This window comes from Ooceraea biroi, chromosome 10 (assembly GCF_003672135.1).
Source record: "Ooceraea biroi isolate clonal line C1 chromosome 10, Obir_v5.4, whole genome shotgun sequence".
Taxonomy (NCBI): Eukaryota; Metazoa; Arthropoda; class Insecta; order Hymenoptera; family Formicidae; genus Ooceraea; species Ooceraea biroi.
In genome coordinates, this window is record NC_039515.1 from 1341537 (window position 1) to 1363897 (window position 22361).

Consider the following 22361-nt stretch of genomic DNA (forward strand, 5'->3'; position numbering starts at 1 on the left):
CTTTAATCGCATGCGCTCGCCGGGGTGAAAGGAAGGGTGAAAGAGAGAGGGTGTATGCACCATCGCACGACGAATGCACCGGCGCGGCGCGGCGCATCGCGAGACTCCAGAGGGGATGGATCTGCCGCATAGTGCGCGGATATAGAATGCCGAGGGAAATTCGGTGACTCGGTCGAGCGTCGCGCATCAGTTGCTATGCGTCCGGGTGCAGCGGCGAACGCGGCGCGCGATCCGAGAGCGAATCAACGTCCTTAGTCGCTCTCATCTCGGCCGGCCGCGACGAGACGTACGCATACTCACTAATTCTCACTGCCTATTCTTTCCCTTGGCCAACGACGACGGCAACGGGCATACCCTCCTAGACGACGTGCTCGGCTTCCATGCGACGGTCACGGGCCCGACGTGATTAGACCTCGACAGAGCACGCACATGATCCGGTGATCCGCAACCATGATCGCGAATCAAGCCGCGCCGATCATCAGCCTCGTCCTCGTTGTCCTGGCAGTCACTTTCGATCGTGGTGAGTGCCTGATCGCGCTCATTCTCCGACGATGGGGATTTGCTGCGGGTCGCGATCTCAACTGGAATAGGTCTCAGATTGTCCAGTCCAGTCTTGACCTGGAGATCTTTGAGGACACATAAAAGCTCGAAATTTGCACGACAATGAAGAAATCGAATCCCAAATTACTTTGCTCGATACAGAATTGTGCATGCATGCTTTACGTACATTATAATAATTACAGTATTTACAGAATACTTTTAGCTTGTTCTATAGAATACCGAAGAATTATTACGTCAGCCTTTAAATACTTGGTACAATGTACAAGTATTTGACATACTTTCTTATCTTGGATGATTTATGGAAATTGCTCCTTGCAGCTCATTTCTACAACTCATTTATGAAAATTTGATCTCTGAATATTTACAGAAATTGTGAACTCTACTCTCAAACAATATTTAAAATAGTCTGAAAAACAGTCTGAAATAGTCTTCAATTAGTCTCTTTTTTTTTAACGAGATATATTTTATAAATACTTTTTATAAAAGCTGAAATATATATTTCAGGGAAATATGATTATTTTAATAGAAACTTGAAAATACGAGTAAGAAATTTCAACATGAGCATTAGGTTTGAGTAGAAGATTATTTTCGCGCGGGCATATAGCGTGAGAGCTCATACTCGGTATTTTCATTCGTATAGGCGCAAATTTTGAGAAAATTGAACAAATTTATCATTCGTGAACACTGTTTCGTCCGAAAGCGCAAAAACGATCGATAACACGACCTCATGCACTTTATTCAAAAGTGAGAGGAAGAGTCGTATACATGAGGGCGCAATGCGGCGTAAAGGTGGTAGCAGGAGAAGTTATCGCCGCAAATAAGTTATCCAATTTGAGCTACCTTTCAGCTCAGTTAAAAGTCAAAAGGCACTTGATCTTCTGCAGATCGTACATTAATCACGACAGATAAACTGATATTATATATAGATTTTAACGAGATCAAGATGATGTAACATTCAGTTATTGATCTTTCTTCTTCGGAACTGAAATCTTTAGAGCATTGAGATCTCTTTCGGGTATTTGTTTTAGACATTCACGTTATCTAAAAATATCATGCTGCTGATATCGCCAGCGAATGTTACCAGCAAGATGTAACGATCGGTGAATTCCTACAACGTAGGTAGCACTTGTGGTACTTCAGGAAAATGAGTGTACGTTTTCGAACCGAATCCTATTATCGGACTCGGAAAATCTCTCGCGTGTACATCCCCGTTTGAATCACGCGAATTACGTGAGTTTATCCAGAAAATCTTGGAACCGCGCCGAGCAAAGCAACCACGGTTTGGAGAACATATTGGAGAACAAACTGAAAAATGTCTAAAGTATTTCAGTCACTCTTAAATAATTTAAAATAATTGACTTAAATGAAGAAAGATCCTTAAATTGTACTCTTCATTGAATCCTGATCTTGAGGAATTATCTAAACCCAACTTATCTATTTGCAAACTAATTGCGAAGGAATTTTTCAAGATGAGGGAAATGATTCTGCAGCCCGATGGTTCATTTAACACCGAGAGCTGAATGGTCCTGCGGAATTGAAGTGTCGTAGCACGGCCTGATTTCGTCACGCAGCATTAAGTTTGCGTCCTCGATCGAACGCGAATCAGCGAGCTTCATTGATGCATTTCCCTCCGTTGTCAATACACGTTTCCGGCAACTTCCAACAATGGAAAAGTTGAGCTCGGAGACGGAGGAAAGGCTGTCGTGGCTGCATATTCATTTTCTTTAAAACGTTGAACGTATATCCAATACATGATTAATGTCGCTATTTTCTTAACAGACATCATCGCCGCAGTAGCGTAAGAATGAAAGTTTCAGAAGAGATAGCAATGACGTAACTGAACGAGCGAGCAAGTGAAGCGAATTTTAATTGGATACGTGATTGATGAATTTTCAGATCGAATAAATTTTTCATTTGTTCCTCGTTATCAAAAATAGAAATAAGAATTTCTCTAGACTCTAGAGTTTAGAGCTTTAAGCAGGCCCTAGACGGTCAATATTATTGCACAATATTTGATATTGCGTAATATTATTGATCGTTTGTAGATTATATTGAAGGTTTGCGCAATATATTGTGTCAATTAAAAGTTCGTTGAAATATATTGCGCAACCTGAAAATATTTCTTCTTTTCTTTATTATAACACAAGCTAAAGCAATGACTACACAAGCTGCTTCGGTATCACTTAACATTTTCTTAAAAATTAAATTATTGCTTTGAGTGTTACTATTGCACTGTCTAGAGAGAGAATGTCATTAATATTAACAATATTATTGTGTAATAATATTGACCGTTTAGGGCCTGCTTAAAGCTGATTGTCAACCCTCTGTCACGCGGAGCTTTAATCGAGGAGCGCTGCGGCTCAGCGAGTCGGCCAATTTCCCTCTCGTTCGTCAATCCGTTCGTGTAATTGTCGATACAAAGTTGATTTAGCATCGGCAATCCGCGTCTCGGGTGTCACCGGGATATATACACTATTTCCGGCAATTTGTTAAAATTTAGGATACCGTCTACGAAGGCTACCGTCGTGAGGTTTATCGAGCGACCCACTTTCTCCTTCTCCGACCCCTTTCCTCTCACTTACTCCCCTCGTTCCGCGCTTCTCTCTCCTCTTTTCTTCATACTTGGTATAGTTTTGTTTATCCTGTTTCTTGCGTAATGTATCATCTTTGTTGTCTGTTTTCTATCTCGATAGTCTTGTACTTGCTTTTTCTTCGCCCGCGCATTGGGTACTTGCTTTCTTCTTCAATGATATTAAAGTTGTTTGTGCTTACGTATGTAAATTCTAATGCAATTATGCGAAACAAGTAAATTATAATATTTATCTTGGCAAATTTGTATTAAATATTAGATACGATAGATCAAAATGTGCGGACAAGAGTCTAATAGAATTTGCCCACTTGTGGCTGTATGCGATCGTTCAATTTGATAGCCAGTTATAAAATTTGGATTCTCCGCATCGATCCAGCACAGCTGAGTGTAGGTCATCGCGTGCGCCTTATCTCGCTGTTCGATATCAGCTGGCACCGTATCAGCCTGGTTCCGTATAGTCATGGGATGGAACGAGGGTGTATAGAACGTTACGTCACAGTAGGGCAGAATGACGCGAACCAGACCTTCGCAATCAACTTGAGCGTTCTACCCTCATTCAGCTAAATTCCAATAAACTTGTCACGACATTATAATTATTCTCCAAACTAAAACGTTTAAAGAGATTACTTTTTAAAACAGTTTTCTAACAATCTTAAAACAGTTAGAAAAAAATCTTTTAATAATCTTATAATTATAAAATTCTTGTACTGCAAACTTAAATTGCATAATTCATTGCTGTGCTATAAAAGTTCTAGAGATTCAAAGATTTAAGAAACAATTTTGCTCGTACTAAACTTTCATCTCGTACGTCTGAATGAACGAGTCTTTTTATCCTAGGTGAAGCAATAATATGTTATCAATGCAACAGCGAGTACGACCCAAGATGTGGCGATCCATTCGACTCGTACAGCCTGGGAACTGTGAATTGCAGCTTTCAGCCTCGCCTGGAGCACCTCAGCCACTTAGAACCTACTCTTTGCCGGAAAATTAGTCAAAAAGGTGAGGTCGCTTGTACAGTTCTGTTTTCATAACGTTAACAACGTTCGTCCGACAAAAGCTAAGCTTATCTAAATTATAAATATACAATTTCGATTAACGACAGAAGAGAGAGAAATGCCTGCCAAACTACCGCACGTGTTTATTGACCTTAAATTTATTATTATCTATAAAATAAACAATTTCTCAAAGAACAAAAACGTTAATTAAGCAAATTCAATAAACGTTCAAGACCTGCCAAGTTTTCTAAATCGCGTTGCGCCGAATTACATCATTAATTGTTACGTTTATTGTAACGAAAAAAAGGAAAGCGTAAAACCAGAGAGACACTATTCGCATTACTCTTGTAGTGTACGGCAAGGTGAGGGTCGTCCGAAGCTGCGGTTACATCACCAACGAGATGGACAACGGTGAGTGCCTTACGAGGCAGGGCACCCATGACGTGCGCGCACAATACTGTTCGTGCACCGGTGACCTATGCAACTCCGTCGAGAGTCTTCGCACGCCGTCCTTACTGCCACTGGCGTTTCTCTTGACTGCCGTTCTGGTGACACCGAGTCTGCTGCTCCTGCCCTCGTGCCCGATCGCGCCGTCTCTCCCTCTCGGTAGCCTAATTAATTGAATCACATCTGAGGATTCACCAGCCGTCGTCGCACCCTACGGACCGTTCGTACACCAGATAACGCTTTCCGTTGTCACCATCATCGGTGTCCATCTGTGGACACGATCGTTATCGTCAATTTCATCGCGCCGCGAATTTCTCCAAAAAAATCCATCTAAAATCTAAAAAAATTACAATCACGAGAAAATTGCGATACTTGCCGCCTTTCAATTTCTCATCAATTGCTAACTTTCGGCCTAACTAAATAAACCGCCTCGAACCACTAGCAGGACACGCCAACGTTGTGCGTCGCCAACGAGAACCTTGTATTCAAATCATCGAATTCTAGGTCAGAATTTTAAGTTTGCGCGGGTATATCCAAACTGTACAACGAATCCGATGTTGCTCCTCGTACTTTGCCCCGGAACCGACACCCGCAATACGGTTTTCGATGTCAGTTTCAAATTCCAGTACTCCCGATTAAACGGTCCGTAAAATAGCCGGATTATAACGTAGTGTAACGGTGATAACTGCCAGATGTGCGAGAAAGATACTTTAGTAGTACATATCTTCGAGAAGAAAAAACCAAAAAGAAAACAAAAAAGAACGAAAAAAGAAGACAACACGGCCTCTGCGTAAAGGAAATCAATCGCACTTGTCGCGCGACCACTTCGGCCACCCGCACTGCAATTCGGCCGTTAAATAGAAAATTTCTGGATATTTTTTGCACGGGTAGATTAAGAGGAATTGACTGAGAATTCATTCTGCAACGCATTCGTTAAATTACAGATCATTATTCTTGCACCTTAATCGTCGGAATTATTTTTCACAATTATTTATTTAACTTTTGCATAATGTGTAGTTGTTGCGCAGTCCGCAAAATTGTGCAATCGACTCTGTTGTTGCTCACATTTGACGTATATTTCAACAACTGCTGCTCCACGTAGCGTGTTCCGTTGTCTCGCCAGATGGAAAACTGACGCATCGCTCAAGTCTTGCTATGCGATCGTTCAAGTCTTCATCGCTGGCGCTCGTAGAAGCACAGCTTTCGGAATTGCCGAGCAGAAATTCTCCCGTAGAATGCACTCGCGTCGATTTCTGCTAATCCGCCTATTTTTGTACAGGAACAACTCGAGCCGAGTCGTTTGTTGTCCCGTCGCGCGACAAGCGCGATGATGTCGGCTTAGAAAGCGAAAAAGTGGAAAAACGGAAAAGATATTTTACGAGAATTTATAATTAGTACAAGGAATACAATGTCACATGGTAAGATGAATACAAAGTAGCGGCATCGCGACACATTTCGCACCCCGCCTGCTGAGATATACACGTGTGTGTCTGCGTCGAGTGCGAGCCTGATGCGTGTCGTGTGCGTGTACACGTGCGTACACATATGAACAATTACGTATATGCATGCAAAGTAACAAGTAGAGACAGATCTATTTTGTTGTCGTCGAAGCGAAGCCTAAATGGAATTGCACGGGAGAGACCGGCAGTTCTGCTTACTCCTAGAGGTGTCGTGTAGCGTCTGCGACGAGAAGATGCGGAATGTAGGGCCACTTCGACCAAACTCCGGTTAAAGTAATCGGCGATTAACTTTCAGTGTGTTCTACTAATAGCATTTCTGTCTGCCATTTTCTCGAAGATATTTATATTCATAATTCTCAAATAAGATATTAATAATTCTATGTTGTTTAACACTTGTTTGACAGTTTTTAATTTAGGATATAGAAAAGAACAAGAGAGAGAGATCTTTCTCTATCTTTCTAATAAATAAATATAAATAAATATTTTTAACAATAATAAACTTTTTAATAATAATAAATGTGTTTTATTTATGATGTTGGCAATCTGTTGTCTGAGATAATCAACACGATTAACTTAAACGGAGTTTGGTCGAAGTGGCCCGTAATGCGGGATGCACTCGATCGGTCTGCTTCTGACTCTTCTTCTCCCAAGCTAAGCGGCCTGAAGAAATAATTAAAAGGCGAAGAGGTGTAAACCTTCACGCTGTTAAAAAGATACACTAGCTTAAAGCGGGCTTCTAAAGCGGGCCGTATGTAAGAAACGGGGTGCAACATATCGACTTATGCCGAGTATGCCGAGAAAAACCTCGTATTTAGCTCTAGTAAGGGTTGAGAGTGCTCCATCGCGTCCACGGTTACTTCGTGTCTCGCGAAACGTGTCTTTGCAATAAGAGTTTAAACTATTATTTGAGTCACCTGAGCGTACAATAAGCGTCATTTGTATGCCTGTGCGAGCGCGTGGTGTGCGTGTGCTGTAATAATTGAGCGAAGCGCTAAACTCAATAGGTCAGTTAGAGCTGGTTGCTGCATCTTCAGGCAAAGCGTTTCGCTAATTTATCCGACAAGTAGATCTCCTTTATGTCTTTTTTAAATCGTAACGTTGATTACGATGTAGGCAGACAGTTGAAAAGTAGTCAGCCGATGTTGGAAAGCCGGCCCTTATTAATTTGTTCTTGCTTCTTTGCAGCCGATGAGAGACAAAAAGTGAAACAGGGTGTTCGGTGATGAGCTTGTGGCGTTTCTGATAGACACAGCGATTTCTTTCCACTTGGAAACGATTTCCATTATCTTGAGTTTCGTTCATTGTGAAAAGTATTCCTATTTTCTTTTTCTCCTTGTTACAATTAAAAACTGTATTGCTATGCTATATTATAGATTGATCATTTTGGTAAATGTTAAGCTTAAGCCTGACCTCACCGATTTCAATTACCTAGTCGTATACTGTCAAGAATATGGCTCTGATTAACTTGCAAAAGATTTTAGTCGTCGCTCGTTGCTTATTACAAAGTTATGAACAATTAAGAAATCGCTCCTAATCTTAACATTTATCACTATTTTCAGTAACAAGTTTGTTTCTCTACAATTTCTGCTGGACATCGCGATAATCGAACACCCTACAAAATAGATAGCTTGCAAAAGTAAGATCACAACTAGAAGCAAGGTCATGATCTGGACTGAACTAGAAGCATTATTCACGAAAGCTCGTCCCAAACAGCAAAAGAGCTTGCAGGGCAACTTGGAGTTGATAAATCAGCAGTATCTTCCCAGTAAGAAAAATGCAAGCAGATTGGCAACAGATTTCCATAAAACTTGCTGGCAAATTGGCATCCGTTATGTCCGCATTCGGCTTATAAATTTATATAATCTACTAGCAGAACCTGCTCAGCAAATTCTGCCAGCGGATTGGCGGTAAAAAGCGAGCAGGATCTGCAGTATGTTCCATTTAAATACATTAAAATACATTGGAACGATTCTGCTCGGTTTCTGCCGTTATTATATTCTGCCATCAAAACCTGTTATATCTCTGCTAGCAAGCTGCTGACAGAGTCTGTAGATACGTAAAATCAGCTTTTTGCAAATTTGGCTCTCTGAGTCACCGTTTGAAAGCAATGGGAAAGATCCCGATGTTGGAAGGAAGGAAGATGGCTTTAATATAATTCATTTACGAACTTTTGCACGCAACTATTTTGATTAATATTGATGCTAATAATGACAGTAATAGTAATGACACACACACACAAGCAGTAATACGCAATGTCGACATACGATGAATGAGCAATAACATACAGAAAAACAAGCAGATGATCGACAAAAATTAGATGAAGTAGCGCGCTTTGCCAACGTAATAAATTGCATCACAATTGTAGCCTTATGAAGTGATTACTACTGCTGCTGTCATCATCCTTTCATTGATCAGCGTAAATTTATTAATTTTACTCATCTCTTTATGAATTTCACTAACAATGATATAAAATCTTTTTGTTAATTTATTGTTTACTGTGACGCCAAAATTCAAACAAATTTTCACTGATGAAATCTGATAATGAAAGATCTACCTTCCTTTTTCCGTTTTCTCTGTCGTTTCGAGACGATTGATTTTACTCGATCACGTTTGAGGCATTGTGACTCCGTAGGTTGAAAGAAACGACAAAGTTTTGATTGTTGAAAAGCGCGATTGATTTGCATTCATTTGATACCTCAGGAGAGAAACCGAGTCAGATTCGCAAACAATTGGAAAAAGTGCGACTATTCGCAATTGTACAGTTAATAATTAATACGTTATCGTTGGAAAGTAATCAATGAGCTACATTAAGAAAATATCTTTCGCTCATATCAGAGAAACGCTGCGACACTTTTTCCTTTTAAAAAGATGTGTAACTGCGAGATTCTTTGGAAATATACTACGTTCGGGGTGTTTTTCTCCCTGTGATGTATCAAAGGAATGCAAGACCTCGTTGAATCTGTTCGTAACGCTCACTGACTAATAAAGTGATATTGCGATATCGTATCACAGTGTGTACAGAAAGTGAGAGAAAGAGAGTATTCTGCCAATATAATAAAGTGTTAAACCATTAAAAAAAGCGGGTACGTTTGCGCAAATTCTCGTAATAATCTGTTTTAGCGAAATCTGGTGTACAGGGTGTCCCGCTCAAGGAAAAATTGCTTTGTGGAGGTAAGTCTTTTTTTATACGTATATATTTGTGACCTTATAAACTTTTGCAAGCACCTACTATATATTTGTTAATAATATAATAATATAATAAATTTTAACAATAATAAGTTTGTAAGATCACATAAATATAGATGGAGAACAACGAATTGGAAGTATCACTCAACGGAACTCGTCCTAAATATTAAAAGAACTTGCAGGGCAGCTTGGAGTTTTGTATATATAAAATTTAAAAAAATCAGTTAGTTGCATAAATTTATATTTTTATTATAACTTTACTGAACGTTTCTATCGCAGTAAGAAAACATTTACAAAAGAAAATGTTTCTACAAGAGTGTTATCGTATTACATATGCTAAGCAAATCAGTTGCCCATATGTGTTATACGCTGCTTTAATAGACATTAAAAAGGCACCGGAAGAAAACTCTCTATTGATCGGAAGACAGAAAAGCGTTCGATATCGCTCATTCTTAAATAGCATAGTATGTTACACAGTGTACTTATTGTTAGTTACCTCAAATCATACGTGGAAACAAAATCTTCGAGTGCTTCAACTTCTCTGTAAATGCAGTTTCGTGTTTACATAAACAGAAAACTGTAATACTGCAATGACGAATGTGCCGTGAACAGTCTTACATATAAAAACTAGTTTGATGAAAAATAGTTCTTGTAAACTCCGACCTAATCAGTCTCCTTGTCTCTCACTGCGTTTTATCATGAGAACAAGACAAGGAGTGTCAAATAACGATAGTTCAATAAACTTGCAAGAGGAATCAGTTCTTTTCGAAGACTGTAGCTCCAGTCTAGTATTATTTGATGTTGTGCATGAATATTGTATACAAAACTGATTACTAAAATAAGTTACGTTCGACAGTAGAAGAATCTAAGAGTAGTTGCATCATAAAGTAGTTACTCGTAAAGTCTGACTTTAGTAGACACCAACGATGCCGTTTTTTACCCGATTGCAAGATGCCTAAAGTTGTACGAGTGAAAGGAATTTGTCATCGACGCGTCTGACCAATACGACACACTCGGAAAGTGTTACGTTCGCGAAATGCTAAGTATCCGAAAGTGTAACATCAGTTGATGTCGTTCGCTCTTCTAGTGCGAGTGGCGTGACTAGCTGCATGTTCACTGATATGTATAGCGGGTAGCTTAGCTGCTTGTCCAGTGACATTATCTCCTGCTGGAAAATGATATGCTGATACAAAAATATGCGCGATTATAATATATCGCGCGACGCAAGTTGTACCATATCATCGGTAGCTTGATGGCAACTTACTTCGGTATTTTTCCTCAAGCGTAATTTCAGTATACCTGAATCCTGGACGTGGACCACTTGGTGCTGCTTGTCCAACGAGTATAAACGGACTCTAAAATCGAACAATTTCACCATCATCGTCGAGGTCCAAACAGAATGCGTGAAAACATGTGCGAGCCAACGACTGCGAGAAGCTTACTTCATCAGAACCTTGTGTTCCTTGTGACTGGCCTTGATGTATTGACCGCAATTCGAGTCCAATCTGTGATTCCTCTCGATGCGCAAACTGGTGGTGTCTATAGTCATTAGTAAGTCTAATCCGTAATTGAATGCCTTCCACCTCCAGATATGTTCACCAGACGTCTTGATGAGTCTGCCGCACCGAAAGCACTCCTTGGAAAACTCCTCTTCCGTCATCTGCACTGGACTGCATCACATGGATAAAGAATTATTGTAGGTCTACTCGAGAAAAATTTGCTCGTGGTAACCATAAGCGTACCCTCTGTCCTCGTTCCCATCGATTCTTAACAAGTGAAGCCACTGTTCTCTATAAGCACCGTGCAACCAGCTTGGGGGTATTAAGTTATCGCTGTATAATATCTTGTCATCTTGTTCTTGCAAGAGCAAATATTTCATTTTTAACGCCTTGAAAGGTGCCGCATACTGTCTGCCTTCTTCAGTGATCAAGAATGGCTCTGTCCATTTGTGATTTGTGTAATACTTATTGATCCCTTGTATGTCCTCACAGTTTTGTGTATGTGCGAATAACCTGTGGTGAATGTAGAATGTAAAAAGTTCACGTAGTAGTCATCTCGGCTGTTAGAAAGTACTTTTCTCTTCTTTGTCTCTCTCTCTCTCTCTCTCTCTCCCTCTCCCTCCACTTGATAGCAACTTGTACCATTTAAGAGCTCAATACAGATATATCTGCATATTTGTGATTACATACCATATGCGTAACAACATGTATATGCAGAATTCGGTTTGCAGAACGACCAAATCGGGGCTAGCGACCAATTCTGCCATCAGTTCTGGAGTAAGTTGTTTCAGGAAGTGTAGGTGCGTCCATCCATAGTCCAACAGATTGACTTCCAGCCATCGTTTCGCGGCTGCTTTCACATTCGGTATACCATACGAGACAGCCGCGTTATAATATGACACGACCGTTTCACTGTTCATGGTTTCCACCATAATATTTGCACACTCATCTATTAACTCCTGCAGTTGGAACAAAGTGGCTGTCGCGAGAATAGAAATCGTTTCCTTCGGTTCCAAATTGACTTCATCTTGATAAAATGAACCCAATACGACAGTCAATGCTGAAATGATTGCAAGCGTTTTACCTCGAGATGACAATGCACACACTCACGTGATCTCTGCTCTTTTGAGCAGCGCAAAAATAATTCTCTGTACATGATTCAACGATTGTATAGTGTACGTATCCTTACAATTCATCGTAATGTTAGGATCTGTAATTTCAACGCTAATGACTTTCTCATTAGTCTCTCTCCAGGAACCAGAAAACATACTAGCAAAATATGGACTCTGCAAAAGGAAACATGTATTTTTTTCTATACACTTATTAGTGTTACATTAAAATTATGTGCCTGTGGGCCTTATGCAGATTGACTTTGATTAAGAAATCATGACACGAGACAAACTTAATGACAAATTCTTTGATCAATTTATCGACATTCAATCAATTCTTTTTCAGAGCTTAATCTTTCCTTTAATATGAATGCACTTGATGACATTAATCTGGAAATGAGTAAAGTCCCAGAGACATTTGACATTATGAAAACTGAAACAACCTAGAGCAGATAACATAAAATGTCTACGCTAGATTTATACAAACATCATCAATGAATCTACAATTAATGAATCTGCGTCTTGTTGTATAGAAGGGGGGAGGGACAAGGTCGGGAGGGAAGCCGCACGTAGGAGTGAGTCATACTTGACTAATATAAACTTTGTGTAATCTCCATGCTTTTCCGAGTATGAGGACAGTTATGTCACTGCCTTTCTCCTCTTGAAACAGAGTCTTGTATATGTACTGAGCCGTTGTAAGCAATTTTCTCCTGCGAACGGGATACATACCAGAAATATAACACAGCAGATACAATGTTAATTCATCGGTACAAGCTAACACGAACGATAATACAGTGAGAAAAGCGTAGTGAAACTCTACGACGAGCATAGAAGGCAGAACACGTTGCCGATAAGGAAACGATCATGCGATCTTACTTTTTCGGCGTTTGCAACGTCCGATCGATGTAGTCGGACTCGTAGTCATCGTCCCAGTCCTCGGCTTTGCGCTTGCAGCCGCGATACACGCTGTGCATCGTGTTCGACATCGACGCGATCTTGCTCGCGTAAGCACCCATGTTATGGCACGATTCTGGCACTTTTTACGACACCGCCAGGAACCCTTGTCGCGACTGCGCGCGAACTGCGCGAAACTGACGTTCTCACGCGTCTCCGCTCGGCTCTCGTTTCCTTATTCCGCCGAAGCTATCGTCGTCAACATGAATCCGTATCCGTACGACGCGTGAGCGTAATGCGATGCACTCGCGAACGGACGGAGAGTCCGTCGTGTACGGCGCATGTAAACATTTGACATATGTCATGGTCAGTAACGGCTGTTGAAGGGAACCTTGAAGGGGCTCCGAAAAGTCGCGTCGTACCCTAGAGTACGCTTTAAAGATTCCAAATTATTGTTAAAATCTGAAACATATGTTTTACATGACAAAATGTGTCGCAAGGTTTTTGAAAACATCAGCAATAGGGAGAAACGCGATTTAAAAGTTGCAGGCGCCTGCAGAATGGCAATCAGCTGTTCGGATTGCTGATCGGCAGGGATATACATACATACAGCTGTAGATGCGCGAATTTCTCGGACAACGCGTGCCTGGAAACTATTGTGATTAAAGGGTAATACTGAAGGAGAGTCTCCTCCTCACCGTTTTCGCTCAAACTTTGCAATATCGTTTATTTTGATGAAAAAATTCGATTGCGAGAAGGAAAATCGTCGCTCTCAACTAGAAAAAAGTTACGAAATGTTAAAAAGTGACAGTTTCGGGATTAGGAAATCTGTCGTACCGATGCTGTACAGGGACTGCGGAGAGTGATGGAGCATGCACAGTGACGTGAAAGTGCGCGAAATTAGACACGTGACAGTTTTTGAATTGTCAAATAAAAGGATAAGTTGGTAATTATGCATACTACAGACGATTTTAAATAAAAAACGGGATTGGGTTGGGTTAGGTTAGATTTAACAGTAGTGGAGCCCCCCGTAGGGGGGGCGGAACACACTGCATCCACGCATGTACTTTGCAAGACGAAGCAAAGTTCATTCTAATAAGGAAGAGTCAAAATTAGATGTAGAGTAAACATTGCTTTGTCTTGCAAAGTACATGCGTGGATACAGTGTGGATACTTTCCCAGTATAAACTTTCTTACTTTAATATTATTAATTTTTTATACTGGGAAAGTATATGCTTGGGTGGAAGAGCACGAGGAGACGGGCTTCGCCCGTCACCTAGTACTCTTCTACATAAAAAAAATAACAAAACTTTGGGGTGACTAAAAGTACTGCGTGGAAGTTACAATGTAGAACTTTGCTTTGCGTGGAACCTCGCTTCATATACTCTCAGCATATGCTTTTTAAATTTATTAAATATCGCACGTATGCGCAAAGTAAGCATGGTAGCATCGCATACGTGCGATAAATTTACAACTTTTCCACGCAAAGCAAAGTTCTACATTGTAACTTCCACGCAGTACTTTTGGTCACCCCAAAGTTTCTTTTTTTTATGTGGAAATTAGGTGACGGGCGAAGCCCGTCTCCTCGTGCTTTTCCACCCAAGCATATACTTTCCCAGTATAAAAAATTAATAATATTAAAGTAAGAAAGTTTATACTGGGAAAGTATCCACGCATGTACTTTGCAAGACAAAGCAACGTTTACTCTACATCTAATTTTTACTCTTACTTAATATTAGAATGAATTATGTAGCGCCATTACCGATCCAAATATTGTTCTTACTTATTCAAAAAACTACGAAAAGTCATAAGGTAGTGATGGGTGGTATTTTTACCTTGTCCGTCGAAGGATTTTCTACGGTAATACATGTTATATATAGGTCGTTCATTAAGTTCTGCGGTTTTCTCGATAGATAGCGTTTGTCCGTTGAAAAAGATAGCATGCATTGCCTGAACCGCGAATTGCCGCATACTCCGTGACAGGTTAGACACCACTTGATATTTCGCCAGAGACTTTGTTTTGTTTAGACGTGTTGTGTGTACGCGCTATTCGTTGAAAATGGAGGATCAAAAGGTGCATTTTCGGCACATTTTGCTGTTTTTCTTCCGGAAAGGAGTAAAAGCGACGGACGCACAACGTGAGATATGTGGCGTGTACGGGGACTCGGCCATAAGCGCTGACACTTGTCAGCGTTGGTTTGCTCGCTTTCGTTCTGGAGATGTGAACCTCTCCGATGCTGCTCGCTCCGGTCGTCCATCCACCACTGACGACGACCAAATCTTGGCCGCAATCAAGGTAGACCGGCACCTGACGACACGGAAGATCGCGGAGCGCTTCGACATCGCCCATACAACGGTTGCGCAGCGATTAAAACGGCTTGGGATGACGAAAAAGGCAGATGTTTGGGTCCCTCACGAGCTCACTGAAAAAAAACATTTTGGACCGCGTCATGATCTGTGAATTCCTGCTGAAATGGAACTCGCTGGTGGCCTTTCTCCAACGGGTGGTCACGGGAGACGAAAAATGGGTGATATATAACAACATTCGACGCAAGCGGTCGTGGTGCGGTCCGAGTGAGTCGTCACAATTGGCAAAGCGGATTTGCATCCGAAGAAAGTGATGCTGAGTGTGTGGTGGGATTGGCGAGGCATCCTGTACTTCGAGTTGCTTCCGCGCGGTCAGACAATCGACGCCAAGAAGTATTGCGCTCAGTTAGAGAAATTGAAGCAGGCAGGAGCGGAGAAGCGGCCGGAATTGGCGAAAAGGAAGGGCGTTGTCTTCCACCACGACAACGCCAAACCACACACTGCTTTGGTGACCAAGAAGAAATTGAAGTGCTTTGGCTGGGAAGTCATGCAGCACCCACCGTACTCCCCAGACCTTGCGCCGTCGGATTACCACCTGTTCCGGTCACTTCAAAACAATCTCGACGGGCAGTGCTTTAATACAGTGGACGATATCCAAATGTACTTGGAGGACTTTTTCGCGCAGAAGTCGCGCGACTTCTACAAACGCGGCATTATGTCCCTTCCAGAACGTTGGCAAAAGGTGGTCGATCAAGATGGACAATACATTCTAGATTGAATAAATGTGTAAGTACAATAGATTTATATTTCAATTTAGGGCAAAAAAACCGCAGAACTTAATGAACGACCTATATGGGATGTATTAGCAATTGATAATAATCAGTAAATGTGTCTTCTTTTCCATTGTATGATTTTCGACACACCATATATAGTAACATAAGTAATAACTTCAATGCATATACTTAGTAATTGAAGACACTTATTGATACCCAAGGCGATCCTGGAGTCGTCTGTATTACCGGCGGAATCGGTGATTTTCCTGCACGCTAATCTTTTTATTAGTTGCACAGAATAATAATTCCTTCTCCACTATTAAAGTACACATAGTAATGAACTGTAAGCTGGTCGATTTTATCTTAAAAACGAGGAAAGTTAGAAAATTACAGTTTTTGTTATCGGCTTGTGACATAACCTCAAAACACATATTTGCTTAATATTTTTGTTTTGCAGTTTGTACGCCTAAAGTAAGACCAGCTTACATTTAGGACAAGATCAAGGAATATTATGAAACTTTTAGAAATGAGTTTAAAAGCCTAGTAAAACAGATTAGCGTGCAGGAAAATTTCGTGCATATGAATTGTGAAAAATGCAGTGAAAAATCGAGGTAAAGGATAAAACAGAGCACAAGATTAGTTCCTTGATATCGTGCAAACGGATTTCTTTCATCGTGCAAGAGGATTTTTCATTCTGCGCAATCAATAAAAAGATTTCATTAAAAAATTTCATTTACTACGTCGGTAATACAGACGACTCCAGGATCCCCTTAATGTATTACCGGCGGAATTACTGATTTTTCAAGAAATGGATTTTTTTTATTGAATTCACAGAGTGAAAAATCCCTTTGTAGGATGAAAGTACACACAATAATGAAGTGTGGAAAACAAGACTTTATGGTCGAAACGGGGAAAAAATCAAAACTTACTGTTAGGTTATGGACTTATCGCCGAATGTCGTATAATAATAAAAATTTGGCACGTAGTATGTACGAAATGACTATCATCCACACTGGGAACACAATAAAACGAATACGAGGATGCTTTTAGGCCGGTATTCATAATCGGATCTTATATTTAAGACGGTCTTAAGTTTATCTGCAGATGCTGTGGATCATTCCATTGGCTATGAAGTATCTGAAGATATACTTAAGACAGTCTTAAATATAAGATCCGACTATTACTATGTTTACACGAGCGCTACTTCTGTAGTAACTTACTCGAATTATAGTAACTTACGATAATTCACTGCGTGTAACGGGTAAAACCCCCGTAAGTTACTATAATTCGAGTAAGTTACTACAGAAGTAGCGCTCGTGTAAACGTAGTATATGACTACTAGCCTTAGGCCCAATCCCACCAATGTCGGTTAATTTTAACCGTAGTTTAACTCACTCTTCGTCTCTTTCTAACTACCTGCCTTAGAAAGAGACGAAGAGTGAGTTAAACTACGGTTAAAATTAACCGACGTTGGTGGGATTGGGCCTTAGAAGTGAATTTAGACGTGTAATAAAAAAGATTCATTTCTTTGAAAATTTGTGAATATCCGCGGATGTGAAATCATGCTCAAAAGAGAAACAGAGCACAATATTAGGTCCTTGATATCGTGCAAAAGGATTTTTCATTCTGTGCAATTAATGAAAAGATTTATTTAAAAACTCATTCATTCCGTCGGTAATACAGACGTCGCGAAGGAATTCACTAGGCGACTTCACCGATTTAGGCCGATTTGTCAAGGCAGTGAATCATGCTGTTCTACTCACTCCAATAGGATGTGTAGAACAGCATGATTCACGCTCGTAGTTCATGTCCCGTGGGCTTTATTTTAATAACTTCTTAGTAAACAAAACACGACGGCTAAATCTGTTTGCAAATTAATCAGATGTCCTTGACAATATGTATCAAGATCATTGAAATCGCCAAAAATAATTGAATCGGTAAAGTCGCATCTAATAATTAACATTTACTACTTCTTAATGATTATTATTGATACAAAAGAAAATTTTCGTTTATACACGCTATGTATTTGTGATCATGAAATGATGACGAAATAGCGAAGTAGATGTAATTATTGTGCGTAAGCTTATTTGCCTACAAATAATTGTTCGTACATACAAAGATCAGTGATAAAAAATTTTCTTTTTCAGGAAAATAAACGTTTCAGAAACCGTCAGAAAAATATCAATTCTATATATCAATGCCTCAAAGATAGATCAGTGTTAAGTCACATGTTTGTAAAAAAACTAGACTTTTATATTTTATGAATTAACTTAACATTTCCTTAACAACCTCATTCATAAAATATAAAAATTTTGTTTTTGCAAAAAATGTGACTTAACACTGTCTACCTCTGAGATACTGATATATTATGCTTTCTAAATATACTCTTTGTGCAATTAATAATAATGACAAATATTGCTTGAAAATTTATCAATGATGCTTTATATACAATTTCTTTGGTAAATTAAGAAACAACATTTGTCACTTTGTTTTTTAGTGTACAAAAATCATTTGGAAAGCTGAACGTATATCTTTTTATGCTTTATCATATAAATAAAACTTTGATATATAAAAGTATTTTAAACGATTTCTGAAATTGGTATTGGTAATATAGAAAATTATACCTTATATACTATATCAAAGAAGACGCTTTCTTTGAGATTTCGCTTTACAATCATTCTACACACACACGCACGCGCGCGCGCACACACACACACACACACAATGACGATAAAATAAGAGCGATCAAAGAGATTCCCCTCCGAACGCGCGCATGTAGAGATTAAACATTCAACTACACTTTTTATTAAAAGTTATATTTTTATATTTACATATATATACATGTAAAATTTCAGGACCACCCTGTATATATATGTGAACTTCATATTCTGTTTTTGATAACATTTGCAGAACATAATTATAAATAATATATTTTAGAAATACAACACAATTTAGAATTGTACATTTGTACTAAAACTTTAAGTTTTTTTTGTATATGTTTTATAAGGAAAATGTCGGTACAACTTAAAAGTACGATGTTTTTAGTATTATAAATGAGAATAAATGTGATACTTAATGTTTAAAGAGTAAATAACAACGTTAAAATAAAATTAATTAACGCATATAAAAGTTGTAAAAGCATTACACACACAAGCTACAAAATAAACTAAATGTTAATGTAATATTAAACTAATACATAATATAAAACATTATAAAATAAAATGCTAAACTGTTACTGATATTTTATGGTATTAAAGTATATAATTTTTGTTATATCTTTTTACCACCGTCAAAGTATCAGGAACATCGCCAACTAAAAATGTGTAAAAGTATATAATATTGCACATTGCGTATACATATATGTACTAAGTTTTAAATTTAAGTTTTAAATGTAAGTTTTTAAACTAAAAGTTTTATCGATTTTGGTTTTAATTTTTAATTACATAATTGTATTACGCATAACATTATAAACAAAACAACTAACAGTGCTTTTATATTATCGGTCATCTTTGCGATACATTATTAGGTGGTAAAGAGATATATACTTATTTTAATGCTTCAATGAGAACACGTTTCAGTGGCGAGTGCGAGTACATTGCAGAATACTATGATAATACATATTCCTAATTGTCCTGCAAATTACTAAATAATAAATCTCAAATTCTTGAAATGGAATGGATAGAAATATGTAAATACAAAATAAACATTAATATCGAAACTGAAACGATGAGAAATTATACTTTTCTTGAATTTGTCTTCAATGCCCTGGAATCGGCTAAGGTTACACGAAGAGGTGCTAATTTGAGCCAATCTTTTATGGACTTTTCTACATCATATATTGCAGCATTTGGTTCAATAGCCTTGACAATAGCTAAAAAAAGAGATAAATTTACATATGATCAAATGCCATATATGAAATGTGATAAATGTTGATCAATATTAAAAATTAAGACGATACAACAATAAACATGTAAAATTATGATTCAACAATAATGAAGTTTTTGGAAGAAAATGTAATCAGAAAATAATTTTTCAGCGCAAAACTTATATGTAAACATCAATAAGAAATTAACATATGTAATATCGTATGTATTGTCTATCATGATTAGTATTTATATAAAATTTGTTATAAAAGAAGAAAAAAACAAGACAAACCTATGACTAAGTCTTTTATTTTAAGAATCTTGAAAGATTTCTTCGGTGTTCTTCCTGCCGTTAAAATTTCAAGCATAATTATTTGTAATTATTCTTTCCAGAGTCCTTCTACTGATCTGAGAAACAGTTGTGCCACCTGATATGCTTAAAGTATTAACCTATCAAACAACGATGATAATTAATGTGTTAGTTTTATATGAAAAACATAAAGCAATAAAAAAAGATAATCACAATACAAAAGAAAGAATTTCAAATTGTATTAGGGGTGTGATTTAGTTTTGAGGGTTTTTTTTGCTCAAAAACGCATGTATTTAAATATGATAATGAATGAATATCTTAATAAAAATATTTTCCTTCGTTTTCTATAACTTTTTCCCATCTTTTTGGCAAGAGATGGATTCCACGACGATAAAATGACTCTTCTTTTGAGTTGATCCATTCGTCGACGAATTTTCGCACTTCTTCGAAATTATGAAAGTGTGTATCCTCTAAAGCGTGTTGCATCGACCGGAACAAATAATAATCGCATGGAGATTGCTCATTGGTCCGGAGAATACGCGGGGTGCGGTAAGACTTCCCATTCAAGCTCTAATAGTGTTTGTTTCACTGATAACGCAACGTGAGGTCGAACGTTGTCATGAAGAAGAATCACTTTCCGTCGTTTACTCGCAATTGGTGGTTGTTTTTGGTTCAATGCTTACTTCAACTTGTACAATTGGTGTCGATAACGATCAGCCGTGACAGTCTCATGCGGATTTAACAACTTATAGTACACTATCCCACCAAATACAGAGCATTACTTTTGAACCGTGAATATTGCGTCTCGGAATGGATGTTGATGGTTGACCTGGATCCACCCATGATTTTCTGCGTTTGGGATTATCAAAATAAATCCACTTTTCATCCCCAGTAACAATCCGAGACAAAAGACTCTTCTTTTTTTGCCTGGCGATCAACGAAATGCAAATGTTCAACCGGTTCGCAATAGCACTTTCCGATAATTGATGTGGAACCCATTTCCCTTCTTTCTGAATTTCTCCCATTTCATGTAAATGTTTGGTAACTGTTGTACGATCAACATTTAATGCTCTAGCAAGTTCTGAAGTGGATTGTGTTGGATTTTCGTGCAATAATGCTTGCAAATCTGCATTTTCAAGCTTTCTTGGTTGTCCCGAGCGTTCTTTGTCCTTCACATCAGTATGACCACTTTTAAAGCGTCTAAACCAGTATTCACACGTCTTAATTGATGGGGCAGAATCACCATAAGTTTCCACAAGAATTCTATAACCCTCAGCCGCAGTTTTCTTTTGATTAAAAAACAAAAGCAACGCATGTCGAAAATGCTGTTTCGGAAGTTGCATTTTTACGATGATATAAACACGACTGTTATTACATCTATTGCTATAATGCTACTAAATGTCATGGATAATGTCAACACTGTAAGAAACAACAGTTATCGGAAACAGCTATTGGAACAAACTGACACTACAGCCATCTGTTGCAAAACCCTCAAAACTAAATCACATTCCTAATAGTGTTAGAATTTCAGTGTTCGAAACATAAAGTTTAACTTTAACACTATTTGACACTGATGAATAGATCAAATAAAGAGGACAACAGAAATAACAATTACCATGTACTCAAAATTTGTATTAGTATTCAAAAACCTTTCGAATTCTTCCAAATTTTCATCACTGTCAACTGGAAGTTTGGGAACACCTTCCATATGAGATACTTTCGATAGTCGGAAGTGTACTATAAGTTGCTTCACCATTGGAAGAAGTATTTCATTGAGTTTTCTAATGCTCCTAATTTTGTAATAATAACACGAAACAAATCTGAAAAGAACATGTAACGTTTAGACAAATAAAAGTATTGAAAAAATAACAAAATCTAACTTAGTTTGTTCGCAATCGATGCTAATCGGTGCTATTATGATTTTGTAAATATAAAAACATCCTGTCAAAACCGTACCTGATGAGTGCCTAAGTGAAGTATTTAATGGAATGTCATGTAAGCGCTGTGAAGACTCAGTTCCTCTTGATGAGGAACTTTTCGAACTTAGTACAATATTACAAGGTGAACGTCTTGGAGATGAACGTCTTGGAAATAAACATAATGGAGAAGAAATTGTTTTTGACGAAGGTGTACACGTCTTATATTTTGATATAGGGCATATTTATTATCTATTAAGAATTTTATTTATTGAAACAATTTATCTGCTTTATTTAATTTGTCTTGCTTTCTTTACAATATCATATGATATTGTTATGTCCGAAGTCTGCCCGAACACGTAACAATATTTATAGGTTAAGAATATTCATGTCGAGATAACTTGTTTTAATAAATAAATTTCTTAATTAGGTAATAAATTCTCAATCATGT

The 22361-nt window shown here is 38.4% G+C and overlaps 2 protein-coding genes across 4 annotated transcripts; one reads left to right on the forward strand and one right to left on the reverse strand.

Annotated features, from left to right (window-relative positions):
* The first annotated feature begins 96 nt into the window (after nt 1-96).
* Nucleotides 97-9132, forward strand: LOC105288064. The gene is made up of 3 exons (XM_011354036.3): nt 97-520; nt 3989-4150; nt 4498-9132. Exons 1-3 carry the CDS (start codon nt 451-453, stop codon nt 4767-4769), a joined length of 504 nt encoding a protein of 167 aa, XP_011352338.1. The 5' UTR covers nt 97-450; the 3' UTR covers nt 4770-9132.
* Nucleotides 9133-9463: 331 nt separating this feature from the next.
* LOC105288063 (protein germ cell-less) lies at nt 9464-12863 on the reverse strand. Of its 3 annotated transcripts, none has more exons than XM_011354034.3 (8): nt 12724-12863; nt 12434-12557; nt 11928-12024; nt 11429-11798; nt 10982-11251; nt 10682-10909; nt 10504-10594; nt 9464-10407 (listed from the first exon to the last, which is right to left on the reverse strand). In XM_011354034.3, the coding sequence occupies exons 1-8, from the start codon at nt 12861-12863 to the stop codon at nt 10279-10281; spliced, it is 1449 nt and encodes a 482-aa protein (XP_011352336.1). In that variant the 3' UTR covers nt 9464-10278. The 3 variants fall into 3 exon arrangements, with proteins under 3 accessions (XP_011352336.1, XP_011352335.1, XP_011352337.1); XM_011354033.3 differs by having other exon boundaries at nt 9464-10422; XM_011354035.2 differs by lacking the exon at nt 12434-12557 and having other exon boundaries at nt 9464-10422; nt 12724-12856.
* Between the last annotated feature and the right edge of the window lie 9498 nt (nt 12864-22361).